A 15,227-nucleotide genomic window follows, 5' to 3' on the forward strand; every position below is an offset into this window, starting at 1 on the left:
ATTGTTTGATCCCCCTCACAAATCTCTGGATTAATGATGGTTCGTTGCTGGAGGGCAAGAGAAAGGAAATAAAAGACCAGCGGAGGCATTCAGCATGAGTCACCAAAGTGACACCTCCCAGGGTTTACATCATGCTGTTTCTGGAGGCAAAACTTGAAGAAACTTGCTCTTGTATATCATTACTGAGACAAAACTGAGAAAGCCGAGTGGTGTTCCCGGCTGCTGGAGTGCTGCTGGGGACACTGCATGGCAGCAGACGCTTAGTGCGGGGTTGAAGAGAAAGCTTCTTTGCAGTCCTGCTCATGTGGCCTCCTACTCCTTCTTGCTAGATACAGTATCGCACGTCTCAAGCTTTCACAACAACTTCAAGGAAGTAAATGTAATAGCAAAATATATGTAGATGCCAAATTCTAAAAACTCACAGAAGTTTGTTGAGGCTGAATAACATTATTTGTTATTCAACAATTAGGCAATTACATTATTTGTTACAAATCAGTCAAAGTATTATTCCTCAGCATCCAACTGTTCCATCATAAGCTGCAAAGAGAAGCCAATAGGAACTCTTAAGCTGGATTTTTGCTTTTCCTTAAAAAGTCTGTAAATTGCTACATTTTGGGACATTCTCATAAAATTCTTCAAAGTCTTCCTTCTACTCCCCACAATGAAGTGCAGCTCCATCCTACTTTAATGACTGTTAAATGTAGGCAGGTTCTTTTCCACCTAAAAAGCTGTGGCAGCTTCAGTTCCACGGCGGCTTCCAACTTTAACGAATTCCCGGGGAAATTTGTCCAGCTGTTCATATGCCAGTCTCCCATCTTCACCTGAACACAAAATGTTAAAGCATAATAATGTATTATATCATTGCCCTACAACACTTAAAATACTGGATTCTCTGCTGTTAGAAAGTACTGATCTGCTGGTAACTTCTTCCCCTTCTTAAAATTTATCTTGTTGAAGGCAACTTCAGAAATTACTTGGAAAAATTAAGCATGCTGTGAATGTTCACATTATTTTTTTTATTTTCTCGTGTAATTTGCTGGTTTTATCTAGAGCAAAACAGAAGCAGACGTGGCTTGTATGATTAGACGACAGTATCTGTACACTTGTCGTACTAAATGACCCATGGTGCTTGTCAAGGTCTCAGCTGCAGCTGTGATACAGTCGAGGCAGACGATGTTTATCCACTTCTACTTTGGACAATATAAAGTTTACCCACTTCTCACTTCCTGGCACTTTAAAGAATTGAGTCTAGCCACGTCTTTACTTATATACCGCTGAAAAAGAGGAAGCAGTATGTTTGCTAAATTTAACTATTTGCGTCTGTCAAACCCTTTTCTCCTAGGTACTGTCACCTATATGCACCTGAAGATAGCATTGAGCCTAGTGTGTTAAATTGACCATTAGGAATCAAAATGGTTTCTGTATGTCCTCTAGAAGAATGGCAGTACAATCTCCCAGAGTTTACAAAAGTGTCCCTGCGCTAGTTATTTTATAACCTGAGAAATAACACGTCCAGCAGCAGAGTGAATTCTGCTGAATTGGTGAGTGAAAGAGAGTATGTTTGAAGAATTTGCATAACTAAAATCTCAAATGGATACCCACACCCATGGAAGAGAAATTCATGCCTAGCCTGAAGGCCAGAAAAATACATTTTTTCTGTGCCACTGAAGTATTGGTACCCTGAAACTGTGCAGCCACACGTGCAGTCACACACTGCTATGCAGCTAGATTACAGGTTAGGGAACAGAGTATCTGGTGTCTCAAGGACAAATGAGGGTCAATGCAAGGTGCCTGAGGTACTGTGTGAAGGAGGACTTGCAGGCTAGGGTCTGTCCAAATAAGCATATAAAGATAATTTAGAGTAAATGAACACTTGGCACTGCTAATGGCACTTGAGAGTGTGACAATGGCACTATAGGGGTGATGGGAGGGGATCCCCAAGAGGAGGGTGTATGAGACGCAGCAGGCTGTGTGCCAGTCCTGCCTCCTCAAGGCTGCTTGGTTTTCAAATTCATTATGAAGTATTTCTGTTTGTCAACTTCTTTGCTATTCTTCCTTTTCCACTTCCCCCTCCAGACTCACACAATACAATTTCTCTCTTTTTGCCCCATTTTCATGATTTTCAAAATGAACGATTTCTAAGAATATATATTTTCTAACCTGTTTGAGTCTCTAGGTATAAAGTTTTGTTTCCATTTAATCTCTCCCATTTGTATAACAACTCAGGTGTCTTACATGCTGCTCTGTCAAAAAAGAAAATGAAACACTGCTCTAAAACAGGCAACTCACCAAGTGAGAGCAGGGTTTCGGAGGCCACTTTTCTGATCTCTTCGTTGTCAGACTGGCAGAGCGTGACCAGCATTTTAATGCTCTCAGCAGCCTGGGAAGTGCAAAAAGAACCGCATTAGCACCGCATAGTACGCCGTGGTTTAATTTCACAACCTTGTGTGGAAATAGCGACCATTCTCTGCATTGCCCTTCCTACTCCAAGGAGAGGGCCTTGGTGGGGACACGGGGAATGGGGTTTCCCTGAGGGGGAGCATCTAGAAGAAGGTGTATTTTCTGCTGTCAGTGTGGACCCTCTCTGTATTTCCTACCCGGTGATGTGCTACATGCATAAATCTGGCTGACCAGCCACATCTGCCATTTCTGACTGTAGGCTGGGTGATGGGCCATGGGACAAGGCCATAAAAGTGCCAAGGTAAGGGTACGGCAGGGAGACGAACGGGAGACAGACGTCAAGGGAATGAGTTTCACTCTGAGCATGTCAAACCTGGTAGGTCTGAGAAGGCTGTCCTCGCCAGCCTAACTCTGTCTACAGGGGCAGGTTGGCTGGCCAGCCCACTCACTTCACCGCAGGCTCCTCACCGACACCTGCGCTCACCAGCATTTCCACATTTTTGCCTTGCCTCTGCTATTTTGGGAAGAAAGAAAGGAATAATCCTGTTCTCTGCTACAAAAATGTCAGGCCTTGGGGGAGAGCAGCTGTCATAGTGTCTCTGGCAGGCTATTTAATACGACAAGAAGAGAGATGAGTGAAAGGAAGGGCAAGTACTGCTCCAGCATGACACATGGAAGAGGTGCTGAGCCACAGAGTCAGAGTTTGTATGAGTCCTGTTGATCTGAGGGGCATAGGTCTGCTCTGCGATGCTCTGAATGAGGGCTTAGTTACCATTAAATCTCACCACCCTGTCTTCATCGTGGTCGCTTGTGCTTGACTCAGGGCAAGTCTGCGCTGGGTGCATATTGGTGACTACAGCTCGAATGCTTTTGAGTGATGGGGCCACAGAAACACAGAGCTTGCCATGATCTGCAAAACCTCTCAGAGATTCACAGTGGGACCCTGTGAGGCTGGCGTGGTTTGATGTGGATGACACTGCCGTTGGGTGAGCTCATCCACAGTCACCTATCCATTGTAGCATTCCCATCTCTGAAATAATATCTTCCAGAAATGCTTCAGCTTTTTCTTTGAAGATCCTAAATGATGACACTTCCCCTCAGTAGTTTTTTTTCCCCAGCAATTGCCCTTCTCTCTATTCAAGATGCGTCAGCGCTACACTGCTGAAGTTAAATGTGTCTAGCTCCAGTTTCCCCCCACTGGTCTTAGTCTGCCTTCTCCTGAGAGATCAAAAACTCCACTGCACCCTGCATGCAGCAGAGGTGTAATGCCCCTCACCATTGCCTCTCAGGGATGCCTGCTAGCATCTTGTTTAAGGGAAAACAGAGCTTTTTCATATTTAAACAATATTGGATTATGTATTGGATGGTATCAGTTCTGGCTGGGATGCAGTTACATTTTAGAGCCGTCTTCTCCAGGAGACAGTTTTGGGGGAGAAACAGTCAGTCTGTGGTGGGTCTGTCTCACGGAATATGTTTTTTGCCCCAACGTCCCATACCACTTGGCCTTGGGCGGCTGCTGTTTCCCATGGCTCTATACAGCCAAAACAAAAGCAGCATTTTTCCTTCCTGTCGCGGGAGGGAGTGCAGAAATGGTACCAGACACTAGCTGAAGCTGGAGCACCCAGATGTACCAGCTATTTGCCTGCATGGTTTGTACTCGCTGCTTACAGCTGCTCTGTGCAGTGTCACAAAATAAGCTGTGACCTGCCTCTCCCTTTCTCTTCTCCCGCTGCAATCCATGTGCATTACAGCTAATTTTATCCTGGGAAAGGATGATTTTTTCTGCTCTCAGTCAGTACTCTGCAGATGAATATTTTTTTTCTCTGTGATATGGAAGTAAGTCTCCTAAAATCAATATGAGAGGGAGGAAAAGATAAACTTTGTCACCATTGCAGAGCCTGTTTTTGAAACAAAGCTTCTAAACCATTCCCAAGCAGCACAGCATCTGTAAAAGGATGCAGTGCAGCAGTGCAAAACAAAAGCACTGCTGCTGTTGCTAGTGTAATTTCTGTTTTGCTGTTTGTACCTCTCAGATGTCCTTTCTTTAAAGTAAAGCCAAGCGCCACAACTGAATTCCTTGTCTCTTACCTTGAGGTATCTTAGAGCCAAGCAAGCTGCTTTCTGCAGCTGGAGGTTGGGCTGGGTTAGTGCTTCACAGTAATAAATCAAGGCCTGAAAACAGATAAAGAAGAGTAGCAATGAAAATGTCTGTGCCTGTGCGGAGCAGAAGGGTGAGCGTGGAGGCATTGCTACCCTACTGAAGAGAGAGGCATTGCAGCCCATCTCCCTGACAGTGAGCATGTGGGTCAGAGGCACAGCCCCTGCCATAGGTAGTGTGGTGGGATAATTCCCTACAGCAGATCCAGGCCAGGCCACTAGTTATAGCTCAGTGGGAGTCCGTAGTCTCAGGCCAGCTTTTGGTGAGGAAAAGTTCACTTTAAAGTGAGAAGCACAATCCAGCACCCTTGAAGGCCTTTCTGCACAAATCGCCGAAGAGCTTTAAATGGGCGTTAGAGTCTAAGTAGCTCAAGAGCTGACCCTTGAGATGGTCTCTCTAATGTAGGGATAGTAATGAATGGGCTGGGATGGACCCCAGAGAGACTGCAAATAACTATTACAAGGTTAGCATGAGCTGCTAGACCAGTTTACTGCTTGGTCCTAGAAATTAGCAGCTATTACTGAGCAAACAAAACCAGTGTGAGCAGCAAATCTCGGTGGCAGTTGTCTGCGCAAGGAACTCATCCGCAGCACAAGGCACCTTGTGGTCCTTCCTGGAGGCAGTGAACCAGGTATCAGCTACACACGCCTGTTACAGGAGATGGTTATGTTTTCCGTGAGATGCTGCCTCCATGAAGCTGGGGAGGGGGAAGGATGGTATGAGATACCAAGAGGCTGCAAAAATGGAAGATGAAGCGAGAGGGCAAGCAAAGAGGGGACTCGATCAACAGAAGAACAGCAAAGAGTGAGCTACTTTTTCTCCTCCCTCTGCCTTCCTTCCGCCACTCTTCCTCTTCCAACTGCCTTTTCTTCCACTCTCTCCTGACCAGGAACAAGAAGGATAGTAGGGAAAGGTCTGCCATGAAAGGGTAGAAGCCAATCCCTAATTTCTTCGTATTCCTTTTCTCCCTTCTCTTTAATTTCTGTGTTTAATCTGGCGCTGCTAGTTGTCTTTGGCATCTCTGATTGACTCAAATCTCAGATCTCACAGCTGAGCTGTGTTTGCCTGAGGCAGTCCATCCCCTCCAGAAATGGTGGGAGGTCCCATAGATGCCAGCCTCCTTTGGGAAAAAAGTAAAAATCTCAGACCTACATCTTTGCACGTTGATGATGCTGGGGACTGCTGCTTTCAAGCCTTGGCCTGAAGCCAAGTCTGAGACAGGCCAGCAGAAATGCTGCAGTGTGGAAGATAGCTGGAGAGCACATCACTCAGTATTTGCAGAGTTTTGGTTAGTACCTGTTTAGTGTAACAACAGGTAGAAGCAGACTGGCGTAACGACAGAAACAGACCTGGATATTTGCAGAAAAATTAGACAGAAAATCCCTCTGGATCAGTTTAAATCAAGCTTGGAGCAATTATTTTATATGCGTAGACATTTGAGACACACAGGCAGAAAAAATGTCATGATGATACAGGTCTCTTATGCGATAGGTGATTTTCTGCCACTTACCTTCTCCCTGAAGTGCCTGTTCTCTGCGGTAGCTGTCAGAAGTGATGCCACAGTCTCGCTGACTTCATTTTTATTTTCATTGAGAAGTAAAGCCAAAGCTCTCAAAACTTCTTGCTGTGGTGGCAGGTTATTGGAGTTTATTTTGGCCACATTTTGCTGCAGTTTTCCATCTTTCACTGACTGCAGTACCTGAACCACAGAGGCTAGAAGTGCAAGAGGAAGGTCCTTGTTACTTATTTTATCCACTCGATATTTCAGATTGCTCCGTTCCCTGCTAGCAATCCTCAATTTTTACTATACACACAAAGGACATGAAAAATCCCCATCTGACAATTGCTATGGATCCATATTGTGGTGTGTCTGCACAGGGAATTGCCTGGGCTTTAAGTTGGGCCAGTTTCTCAGATGTTCTACCAAAGGAGGAGATGAGTAGATGGGCTAGGTGGGATGCTGCGGCACTTACGTCTACCCAGGGTTAAGGGCCTGCCTGTCAAAACTTTACTTTCTGCTGGAAGATGTAAATCCTCCCTATAAGAAGTGAAACCCAATACTGCCAGTGTATTGCCTTCCAGGGCATCTTTGTGAGAACTTTCCCTAGGCAGATTGATGTCTGCCACCAACAGCCAGGGCTAATGTGTTTCAAAGGTGGGCTGAAATGCCTTTTTCCTGCCTTTTTCCTTCCAGGTTTTTGAGGAAAAGCTCCCCAATATGCCCAAATAAAAATGAAAACTAGGCAAGGCTCCTCAAACTCTCTCTCAAATAGAGAAGAAGAAAACTTGGCTTGCCCGGGGTTGCAGCCTAGCATGGTCTGTGGAGCGTCTGCTTCTCTCTTTAGCTCTCAGTGGCAGAGCCTGCCAAACACTGAGGTGCTGTGATCCCTTCGCTCCTGAGAAGATCTCAGCACTTCAGAAGGTCTCTCCATAAAGGATGGTGAAAGACCAGAATGTCATCCAAGCTGCAGGCACAGAAAACTTCCCAGACTTTGGGCCCAGCCCACTACCATCAGCCATTTCCTAAAAGCTAACTCTTTCAGTGTATTTTTTTCCCATTCGAATACGAAAATAGAAATGACTGAAGGTGTATCTGCATTAGCTCCTTTCCCTTGGTATGTACAACTGTTCAGGTGTATTCAGACTTAGTATCCATGGCACCTCCTTGTCTCCTTTCCCCCCTTCTTTCGTAAAATCAGCCTTAGGGCTGAACTGTTTTGTGCTGAGCTCAGAAGGACACCGATGTACTCCCCCGTCAGCCACCAGTATTTAAACACCCTACCTTCTTTTGCGAGCTGCAGCAAATAGCTTCCAAGGTCATTAACACTGTGGCTGGCAAAATAGTTGTAATACTGAAAGACGGTAATGATCTCGGAGGACATGCTGGAGTAGAGGACGGGCTCCGTCCGGTCCAGGATCTGAGACACCAGGATCCTGAAGACTGCAGGCAGCCACAGACAAAGGGACGCGTTAGTGAGAGCAAAAGCTGCTGGCAAAATGCCACAGTCCACTTCAAAGCCAGAAAGAAAGGAAGGTATTTGCAAAGCCAGATACTTCCCAACATTTCTAACCTCAACTGCAGTTAGGTTAGAAGCTAGACAGACCTTCTCCTTGTCTAGCTCTCATCACCAGAGGATATCTTTGAAAGGATGAGCCTCTGCCAGTTTACAGATGGCTAGTGCAGCTTCCTATCCCATACAGCATCCTTTCTACCCAAACGATATCCCGAATCGCTAAACACATATCCACATGCACTGCCAGTTTTATCTCCACGATGCCACTGAAGTAGGGGAGATGCGCACAGAAGCAGGATTTGGCTTTGCTTGTTTTTATGTTCCTGCGTGAGCATGTGGCATGCAGAAAGCAAGTTTGAGGCACAGTCTGTGAGAGCTGTAGCATGGAGCAGGAAGAAGAACACTGCCCTGGGTAGGCTTCTGCAATGCAGATGCCCACGTCTGAGCAAGTCACCCTACATCCCTGTTCTAGCCCAGGAAGACCTAGTCAATGTGGTACATCTTACTCCAAATAGGAACCTATACTCAGACAGGCTCACTTGGATGCGTATTAATTCCATCCCAGTGAACTGTAATGGGGCATGGACATTATACAGACACATAAAATTAAGTGAGAGGATTCCTACTTCACTGACCTGTATTTGGGAATAGACTTACTTTCCGATTAGCTCATAAACCTTAAAACAATATTTTCTTTTCTGCTGACCTCACCTTTTTCTCCTAGTCTGATCTGATTATTTTTGGCCAAAACTGTTTCAAGAGTTGTAGCATTAGTTTTCAAATGAGATCTTGGAGCCATGGCCAAACAGACCTCCAAAGAGTTGGAAAACAAAGCAATGAAGGTTGAGTAAAGCCCAGTACACAACTGTTCTCCATTTTGATGACTGACACAATTTTTTTGCAGTAGTTGGTACCTGTTTCTGCAAGTCCTGGACACTCCTCATTCACAGTGGTGGCAAAATTGATATCCAGCTGCTTCATCATCTTGTCTGCAGATGTGTGATACACTCCTGAAGGGCCAGTACACTTCATCCAGAATGCCAGCAGTGACAGCTTCTTGTGGAACTCTGGAATTGCTAGCGGATAAGACAAAATGAAAGATGTAACAAAGCCATGCTGGAAGCATCGACTTCCAGAAGAGAAAAGATGGTAAGAGTCGAGGAAATCCCCAACCCACCGATGGACAGTTACTGTTTGGTGGGTCGCCCTGTGCCATTACTCTCACAGAGCGTGATCATGTGCTCACCCCAAGTTTGTAACGTGTTTTTTCCATTTCCCATGGTAGGATGTGAGAAAATTTGCTCCTGATCCAGTTCCGGGCACTGATGTCTCATCCGTTTAAATACTATGAAATACTAGGGGAATACCGCAAATGGTCTGCACAAGACTGAACCCTGTCCTAGCACTGCTCTGTGGCCTTGGGTAAGTCACTCAATTTTGCCTCAATTTTCTGATAAACAAAGTAAATACACCATGGTGTATTTAGTGTTCACAAGAGTGAGTAACTAAGCGTTTGTCAAACTCTTCTAAGGTATTAAAATAGATGCAACAACAAGAAAAATAACTAATTCTCCATAGAGATGACTAAAAATAAAACAGATAAAATGTTCGAGGAGCTGTATTATGCCTCTGATAGTATAAGGCAGATCCTGCCTTTCCTCAGGAAAGAGAGGTGGGGGAAGACTATGGCTCTTCAGAGGTGGCAGCATCCCCATCCCACCACAGCAATGACCTCTGTCCATCTTCTGCACATCAAGCAGGGTAAGAAGTCCTTTCTCTTCTCACCTGCTTATTTCTGGATACCAGCGCTGAAGATAGAGTAAGGTCCCTGACCTGCTGTAGTGACTGCTACATCTGCTGGTCTGCTGGTAACTGTGAGTCGGCCCTTACTATGGTGGCATCTCCTGCAGTGATGGTGAGCTCTGCACTGCGATTATTTCAGCAGGCATGCGTGCCCAAACAAGCCCTTTTCAGAAGGAAACCCCCTAACTTGTCTCTTACCATCAGTAAGAGAGGTGATGTTTCCCAAGTTCTCAGTGCTGATCTCTGCGATATTCTCCATCACGAGGATCTGCCTGGACAGCTTATCCAGGAGGTCTCTTGCCACAAACGGTGTTTTACTGGAGAACACAATTTGCTGGTGGAGACAAATGGGAAGGGAGGAAAAGGAGTCATTGAACCAAAAAAACCACCTCAGAAGAAAACAAAACCCTCCAAAACAACTAGCACCTGAAGAAATGCAATGGCAAATTCATTGCCTGGAACCATGGGATCTCCTTAACTTCAGAAGTTTTTTGTCTCCGTGATATTTTATGGTCCTAGTTGATATGCATTGTTGCTTTTATCTTTAACATCTACATCCAGATCCAGGCACTTGAGTATCCAAGCAGCCATTTGCATAAGCAATTTCTGATTTATACACCTGCAAAGCTAAAGGAATCCATCATCATAAGCCTTAAAGCCAGAAAAGAGTATTAGTCTGACTTTTGCATAACATAGGCCATGGACTTTCAGGACATACCTGCCTGGGGGCAGACCACAGGTTGCCCTTTCCGCACTCTGTTTCAGCTCTGATCAACTACCCAGGTGCCTTTAATAATTTGGTGCTTTCCCCTTCCTACTACTCCCTGCTGCTGACATCCACGTTTTCTTCAGCAGTCCGTGTAAATATTGTTCATATCAAATCTCCTCAGTGTGTGGACCGAGTTCAAGCTTGCCTCCCCCAACTGCATATTTACTGTGCACCCTTGTATTTAAGCCAAAAACCTCCCTTTTTCTCATACTTGTGAGTCAGCAGAGTGTCCAGCTCAGCACTAAGGGTGCTGGAATCAGGCTCACTCTGCATTGCTTCAGTGGGCTTTGGGAAAATAAAGCTAAACATATCTAAGATGGAAGAGTCAAATAATTGCAAAGAGGATGCTGCAATGTTTTAATTCGTCAGGAAAACCCTCATGGCCTCACTTGCTGGAGGTTTAAAATCCCATTTGCTGTGCTTGAGCTCTGAAAAAACCTTCTACAAGGTTGTGCTAGTTAGTTGTGAGCATGAACAGACATTTTGATGTCCCAGAGGGGCTGTCGTGTGCTGCTTTCACCGTGTCTGTTGCAGACAATCTCTCCACCTCACATGCAGAAATTAATCTTTGAACATCACAGCCTTGTCTGGGGCTTGGTTAAACAGTGGAGCCACGGGCTTCTGTTTCACCTCTGAAGACATGGGCTGCCTTAACCGGGCCGCGCTCTCACTGAGGACCTCCCAGTGAAGCCAGTGGGTGTTTCTAACCCAGAGCAGCAGCTGCCCCCGCCGTCGGCTGCGCTGCCCGTCAGTCTGCTGGGCAGCGCTGCAAAGCGCCCTGTAGTTTGCACAGCAGGTCTGCTCCGAGAAGAGCTAGGGTGGACCCGATGGAGGCTTTTCCCATTGCGGGTGAAGGCTGTCACCCTCCGACCCCAGCACAGCGGCCGTCCCAGCCCTGCGCTCCCGCCGCCTCCCAGCAGCAGCGCTGACCTTGCCAGCCTGCTCCTACCCCATGTTGCAGGCACACCGGTGCCTGCAGGAAAAATTTTAAAATATATGCCCCAAATGAGCTGGGCCCGGTACCTGAATGAGCTGCGTGCAATACTGCAAGTGCTTAACTACGGTTACATCGAGGCTGTCGTTCCCTGTGGTCAGGGGCAGAGGGCTGCCGGCCACGCTGGTGCCCACGCCCGTGTCCTCGGTGAGAGCTTCGCTCAGGTGGCCTCTGGCTTCTGGGTGCTCCGTCCTGTAACTGGGGAGGGAGGGAGGGAGGGAGGGAGGAGGGAGGTCAGTGCAGGGCTGACCGCAGCCACAGCAGACACACACACACGCGCACTCAGGGCGACGAGCAACGAGCACGGCAGAAGAGCTGAAAGCAGCCAGAAACCTCGCGATGAACACATCATATCGCAAAGGAGCAGTGCTGCCCTGGCCGGGCGCGGAAAGGCTGTACCCACTGAGGGGACCACTCTCTGTCCCCTGGCTGGTTTGCCTTGAGCGATGCGATGCGCTCACCAGCAAGACTTTTTAACCCCCAGTTACTGTCGCTTGGTGGTGACAGTGTTTCCTCCCATCTGTTGGTAAACCACCTCCCCAGTCATTCTGGATTAAGCACCATTACAATTTGTGCCATCCCAAGCGCCGAGCTGCTAAGAACAGCTCTGTGCTTTCAGTGTTCTCCTGGTGCCAAATTTAATGCTCATTGCAGAAGGAAAGGAAAACCACTGCTGGAGTAAGAGACATGATGTTTTCATATGCTGTTTTAGGCACAGCGCGTACAGTTTACTTTGCCAATTGTTTCTCTAAGAGCATGAAGCTGGCCTCACTGTGTTTTAAATCATTATTTCCAACATTGTCTTCTTGTCCAAATGGTCCTCCCTATGTTTAAATGCAAAGCCTGAGGTCAGTCCCCAGACGGCAAGTGTATTTGGCTGCAAGTTTCAGAAGTTTCAACACTTGCAGTCTTTATACTGAGTCACACACTTACATATCTAAAAATGGAAGCGGGAATCTACACTGTCCGGGGATAAGCCAGAGGGGAAAAAAGGAAATTTTAACTTCTACTTTCACTTAAAAGATTTTAGTTGCGTTCTAAGTTAACTTACAAGTAACTTAAATTTCTGCTGCTTAAGTTAAATTTATGCTAAAGTGCCTGGTTAAATCCTTAAATCAACGCAGACTGAACTGAGCTCAGAGTGCCAGTTTAGCAAGCAACACAATTTTCCAAGTTTTTCTTCCCACCAAGTCTTATTCTGGAAAGAGGATATGCAGTGAGATGATGGGAACTGCATGGTGGTTGCTTGTTCGCACTCAAAATTGTTTTAAACAGGCCACAACAAGCTGTGAGAAGTATAGCTCCCTGGTCCCAGCTCTAGTGCCATTTATGTGCCTGTTGGGCATCATGTCAGCTCTGAGGATGCAAACATGCTTTTAGGATCTAATGATTGAAACACAGCATCTTAAGGTCACATGACAATGGCAGACCACGGCACAAACAGCACAGCTTTTTTTTTTCTTTCTTTCTTTTTTTTCTCAGACCAAAAGTGATGAAAAAAGGGCAGGTAACACGCAGGGCCATGAACAGAGTACCAGTCATCACTCTTACATTCCAAAGGAAACCTACACCATGCTGCTTAAATCTGGCCCTGTGTTACTGTTACTGACAAGTTTAATCCACTGCAAAGACTCATTCGGCTAGAGAGAAAAGACAAAGGGAGGGGGGGAAAAACCACAGAGGAATTAGTAATTACATCCAAGGAAAGCCAGGTCCAAACCTATGTCAAGGAAGAGGGTCTGCCAGTACTGATGTCAGCTTAATTTAATTTACCCTTCTCCTTTGGAGGACAGATTGCATATATCTGAACAGGAAAAAAATGATCCTGGAAGCTAAAGATTTTGTATGCAGCAGCCATGGGGAACCCTCTGACCCTATAAACTCATCAAGGATTAGTCAGTCTTCCTTGAATAATGTGTGCACCGGGATCCCCTTTTAGCAGCAAAGAGCTAGGCTATCCGTTTGGCGTAAGCATAGCTGGCAGTTACTACAAACTTACCTATTCTTCTCAATCTCAGTATCCGAAAATACTGAGTCTGCACCTCCTCCACCATTACAAACCTCCACACCACCACCATCCTCATCATCAAAGTCAGAGGTGTTCAGGAAATCAAAGCTTTCTAAAGCACTTTCAACTGTTAGACTTAAACTGGAGGACCTGCTTCGGCTTACTGCTGGCTTGCACTGCAAAGGCAGAACGAACCAATGAAAACCCCAGACATTAGCTACTACTGACAGAAAAGAAAAAAAAGGATAAAGCTTAAAACTTTCAAATTCTTCATTTTATTTTTAAAACTTCATTTTATTGGGTGTTTCATTTCAAATCTTCATATTCATAGCATATACAATCAAAGCCTGAGAACTGGAAAACCCTTCCCTTCCTCCTCCCCTCCCCATCCTACCCCCTCTCTTCCCCAAAGGAAAACCCTCAAATACAAAACTCGGTGTGTTTTATAGAAACAAGAAGTACATCTTGAATCCAAGTGATGCAGCTTTCGGCATCCTCGAAAAGGAGAGATGGCAATTAACACACTGGAAGTTGAAAGGGGAAGGCATATTCCATAACTGCTGTTCCATACAGAAGCCAAGTTCTATGTATCCAATGGCACTATCAGATTTATCCCAGATGTAACTCCAATGGAGCTTAGCCAGCGGTGAATTTGGTGCCATATCTACAGATTTATACATGGGATGAGAGGACTTTTGTGGCCTTTGAAGTCACATGGCTTATCAAGGAAAAGCCAATCATGTGTTAGATTCCTAGGTGACAGAGAAAGGCAGTATTGTAACTCGGAAATTAACACTGCTAGAGAGGGGGGAAGCCATCCCATCTCACTGCTGGGAAGAAATGTGACGGAAGTCTTGCTGTTGCCTTGGTCCCATGTGGCGATTCATCCAGACATGCCCACAGAGTTGCTTCCAAGATCACCTTGCAGGATCAGATGTAACTTGAGGGATCACCTCCGTCAGTTTGTGCAATGACCACCGCCTGTAGCACTATGTGGTTATTTGATCAGAAACAGCCAGGAGCCACCAGTGCCGTTCCACAGTCCACATCTTCCAGGAGCCAGGACTTTGTCTCAGCTTGTAGAAAGAAATGCATTGGCCTCCGAGTTCAGACTCAGCACCCGCTGCTCCACAGCTGAGGAGGCTTGGAGTTTTGTTTCCAATTTGCTTGCACACAATATTAATGCTATAATGGTTATATGTTAGCACTCACCGTGTTTGACACCTTAAGCTGACTGTCCAGTCATTAGCTGATCAAACACACTTCCCAACACCTCTGTGACACAGATGGGTGCTGTACAGATGGGTCCTCTGCAGCACCGATGGTTTTAGCTACCATTTCTTTCAGGGCTGGTAGTGCAGCTTCTTCAGGCAAAAGCAAACAGCAACATGTGGGCTTCTCCTTTTCTCTGCCCATCTGATATGGCCAAGAGAGATCTCTTCAGCCTCAGCTGGATTCCAATTCAACCTTTTTGCATGGGGAGCCCAGCACAGCCGCTGGCGATGCGGAGTGCTGGTCTGCAAGCTGATCAATAGGCAGCACACAGACGTAAAGCAGATCTGGAAAAGGCATCCTTCTCCAGCGTGCAGGAATCCTGTCTGCACGCGTCCATCCTCTCTCTTCCCCCCTATCCCAAGTCTGTCCCTTTTAACTTCTGATAAAAGGAGTGTAAATAAACAGTCTCCATTGTCCCACTGCTGTTTGCGTAGTTGACCTCTTTGTACAAGCCGCAGAGCAGCCACGAAGTTAAAAAATAATAGTAATGGTAGCTTTGCGTGCTTGAACCTCTTTGGGAAATAGTGCAAGAAACAGGGGCTGCAGGCTGTCAAAAAGGCACTTAATTTGGGAAAGTATAATGCAGTTGCAAACACCAATGGAAACAAAGATGTTAACATTCAGTTTCTTTGTAAAAAGATAATGCTGAAGGATAAGTGCTTCCCTCCCTCCTCCTCAGCTGTGTTTTTAAATGACAAGGCTTAAATGACTAGCAGACCAACTTGCATATGAATATGAAGCATTTGAAATTATTATTTCCCATATAATATTCTTTGCACAGTAATGCGTCATGAGTTCATGGGGGA

At 45.8% G+C, this 15,227-nt stretch overlaps 1 protein-coding gene across 2 annotated transcripts in view; it reads right to left on the reverse strand.

Moving 5' to 3' along the window:
• Window positions 1-720: 720 nt before the first annotated feature.
• Window positions 721-15,227, reverse strand: part of RIPOR2 (RHO family interacting cell polarization regulator 2) — a 34,026-nt gene continuing 19,519 nt past the window's right edge. For both annotated transcript variants that reach the window (XM_059815429.1, XM_059815428.1), the window contains 9 exons: window positions 13,138-13,322; window positions 11,168-11,336; window positions 9,574-9,709; window positions 8,487-8,648; window positions 7,341-7,499; window positions 6,069-6,271; window positions 4,489-4,572; window positions 2,290-2,380; window positions 721-821 (listed from right to left, as the gene is read on the reverse strand). In XM_059815429.1, the coding sequence (XP_059671412.1) occupies window positions 721-821; window positions 2,290-2,380; window positions 4,489-4,572; window positions 6,069-6,271; window positions 7,341-7,499; window positions 8,487-8,648; window positions 9,574-9,709; window positions 11,168-11,336; window positions 13,138-13,322 (1,290 nt within the window). The remainder of the gene's footprint in view (window positions 822-2,289; window positions 2,381-4,488; window positions 4,573-6,068; window positions 6,272-7,340; window positions 7,500-8,486; window positions 8,649-9,573; window positions 9,710-11,167; window positions 11,337-13,137; window positions 13,323-15,227) is intronic.

This window comes from Gavia stellata, chromosome 3 (assembly GCF_030936135.1).
Source record: "Gavia stellata isolate bGavSte3 chromosome 3, bGavSte3.hap2, whole genome shotgun sequence".
Classification (NCBI taxonomy): Eukaryota; Metazoa; Chordata; class Aves; order Gaviiformes; family Gaviidae; genus Gavia; species Gavia stellata.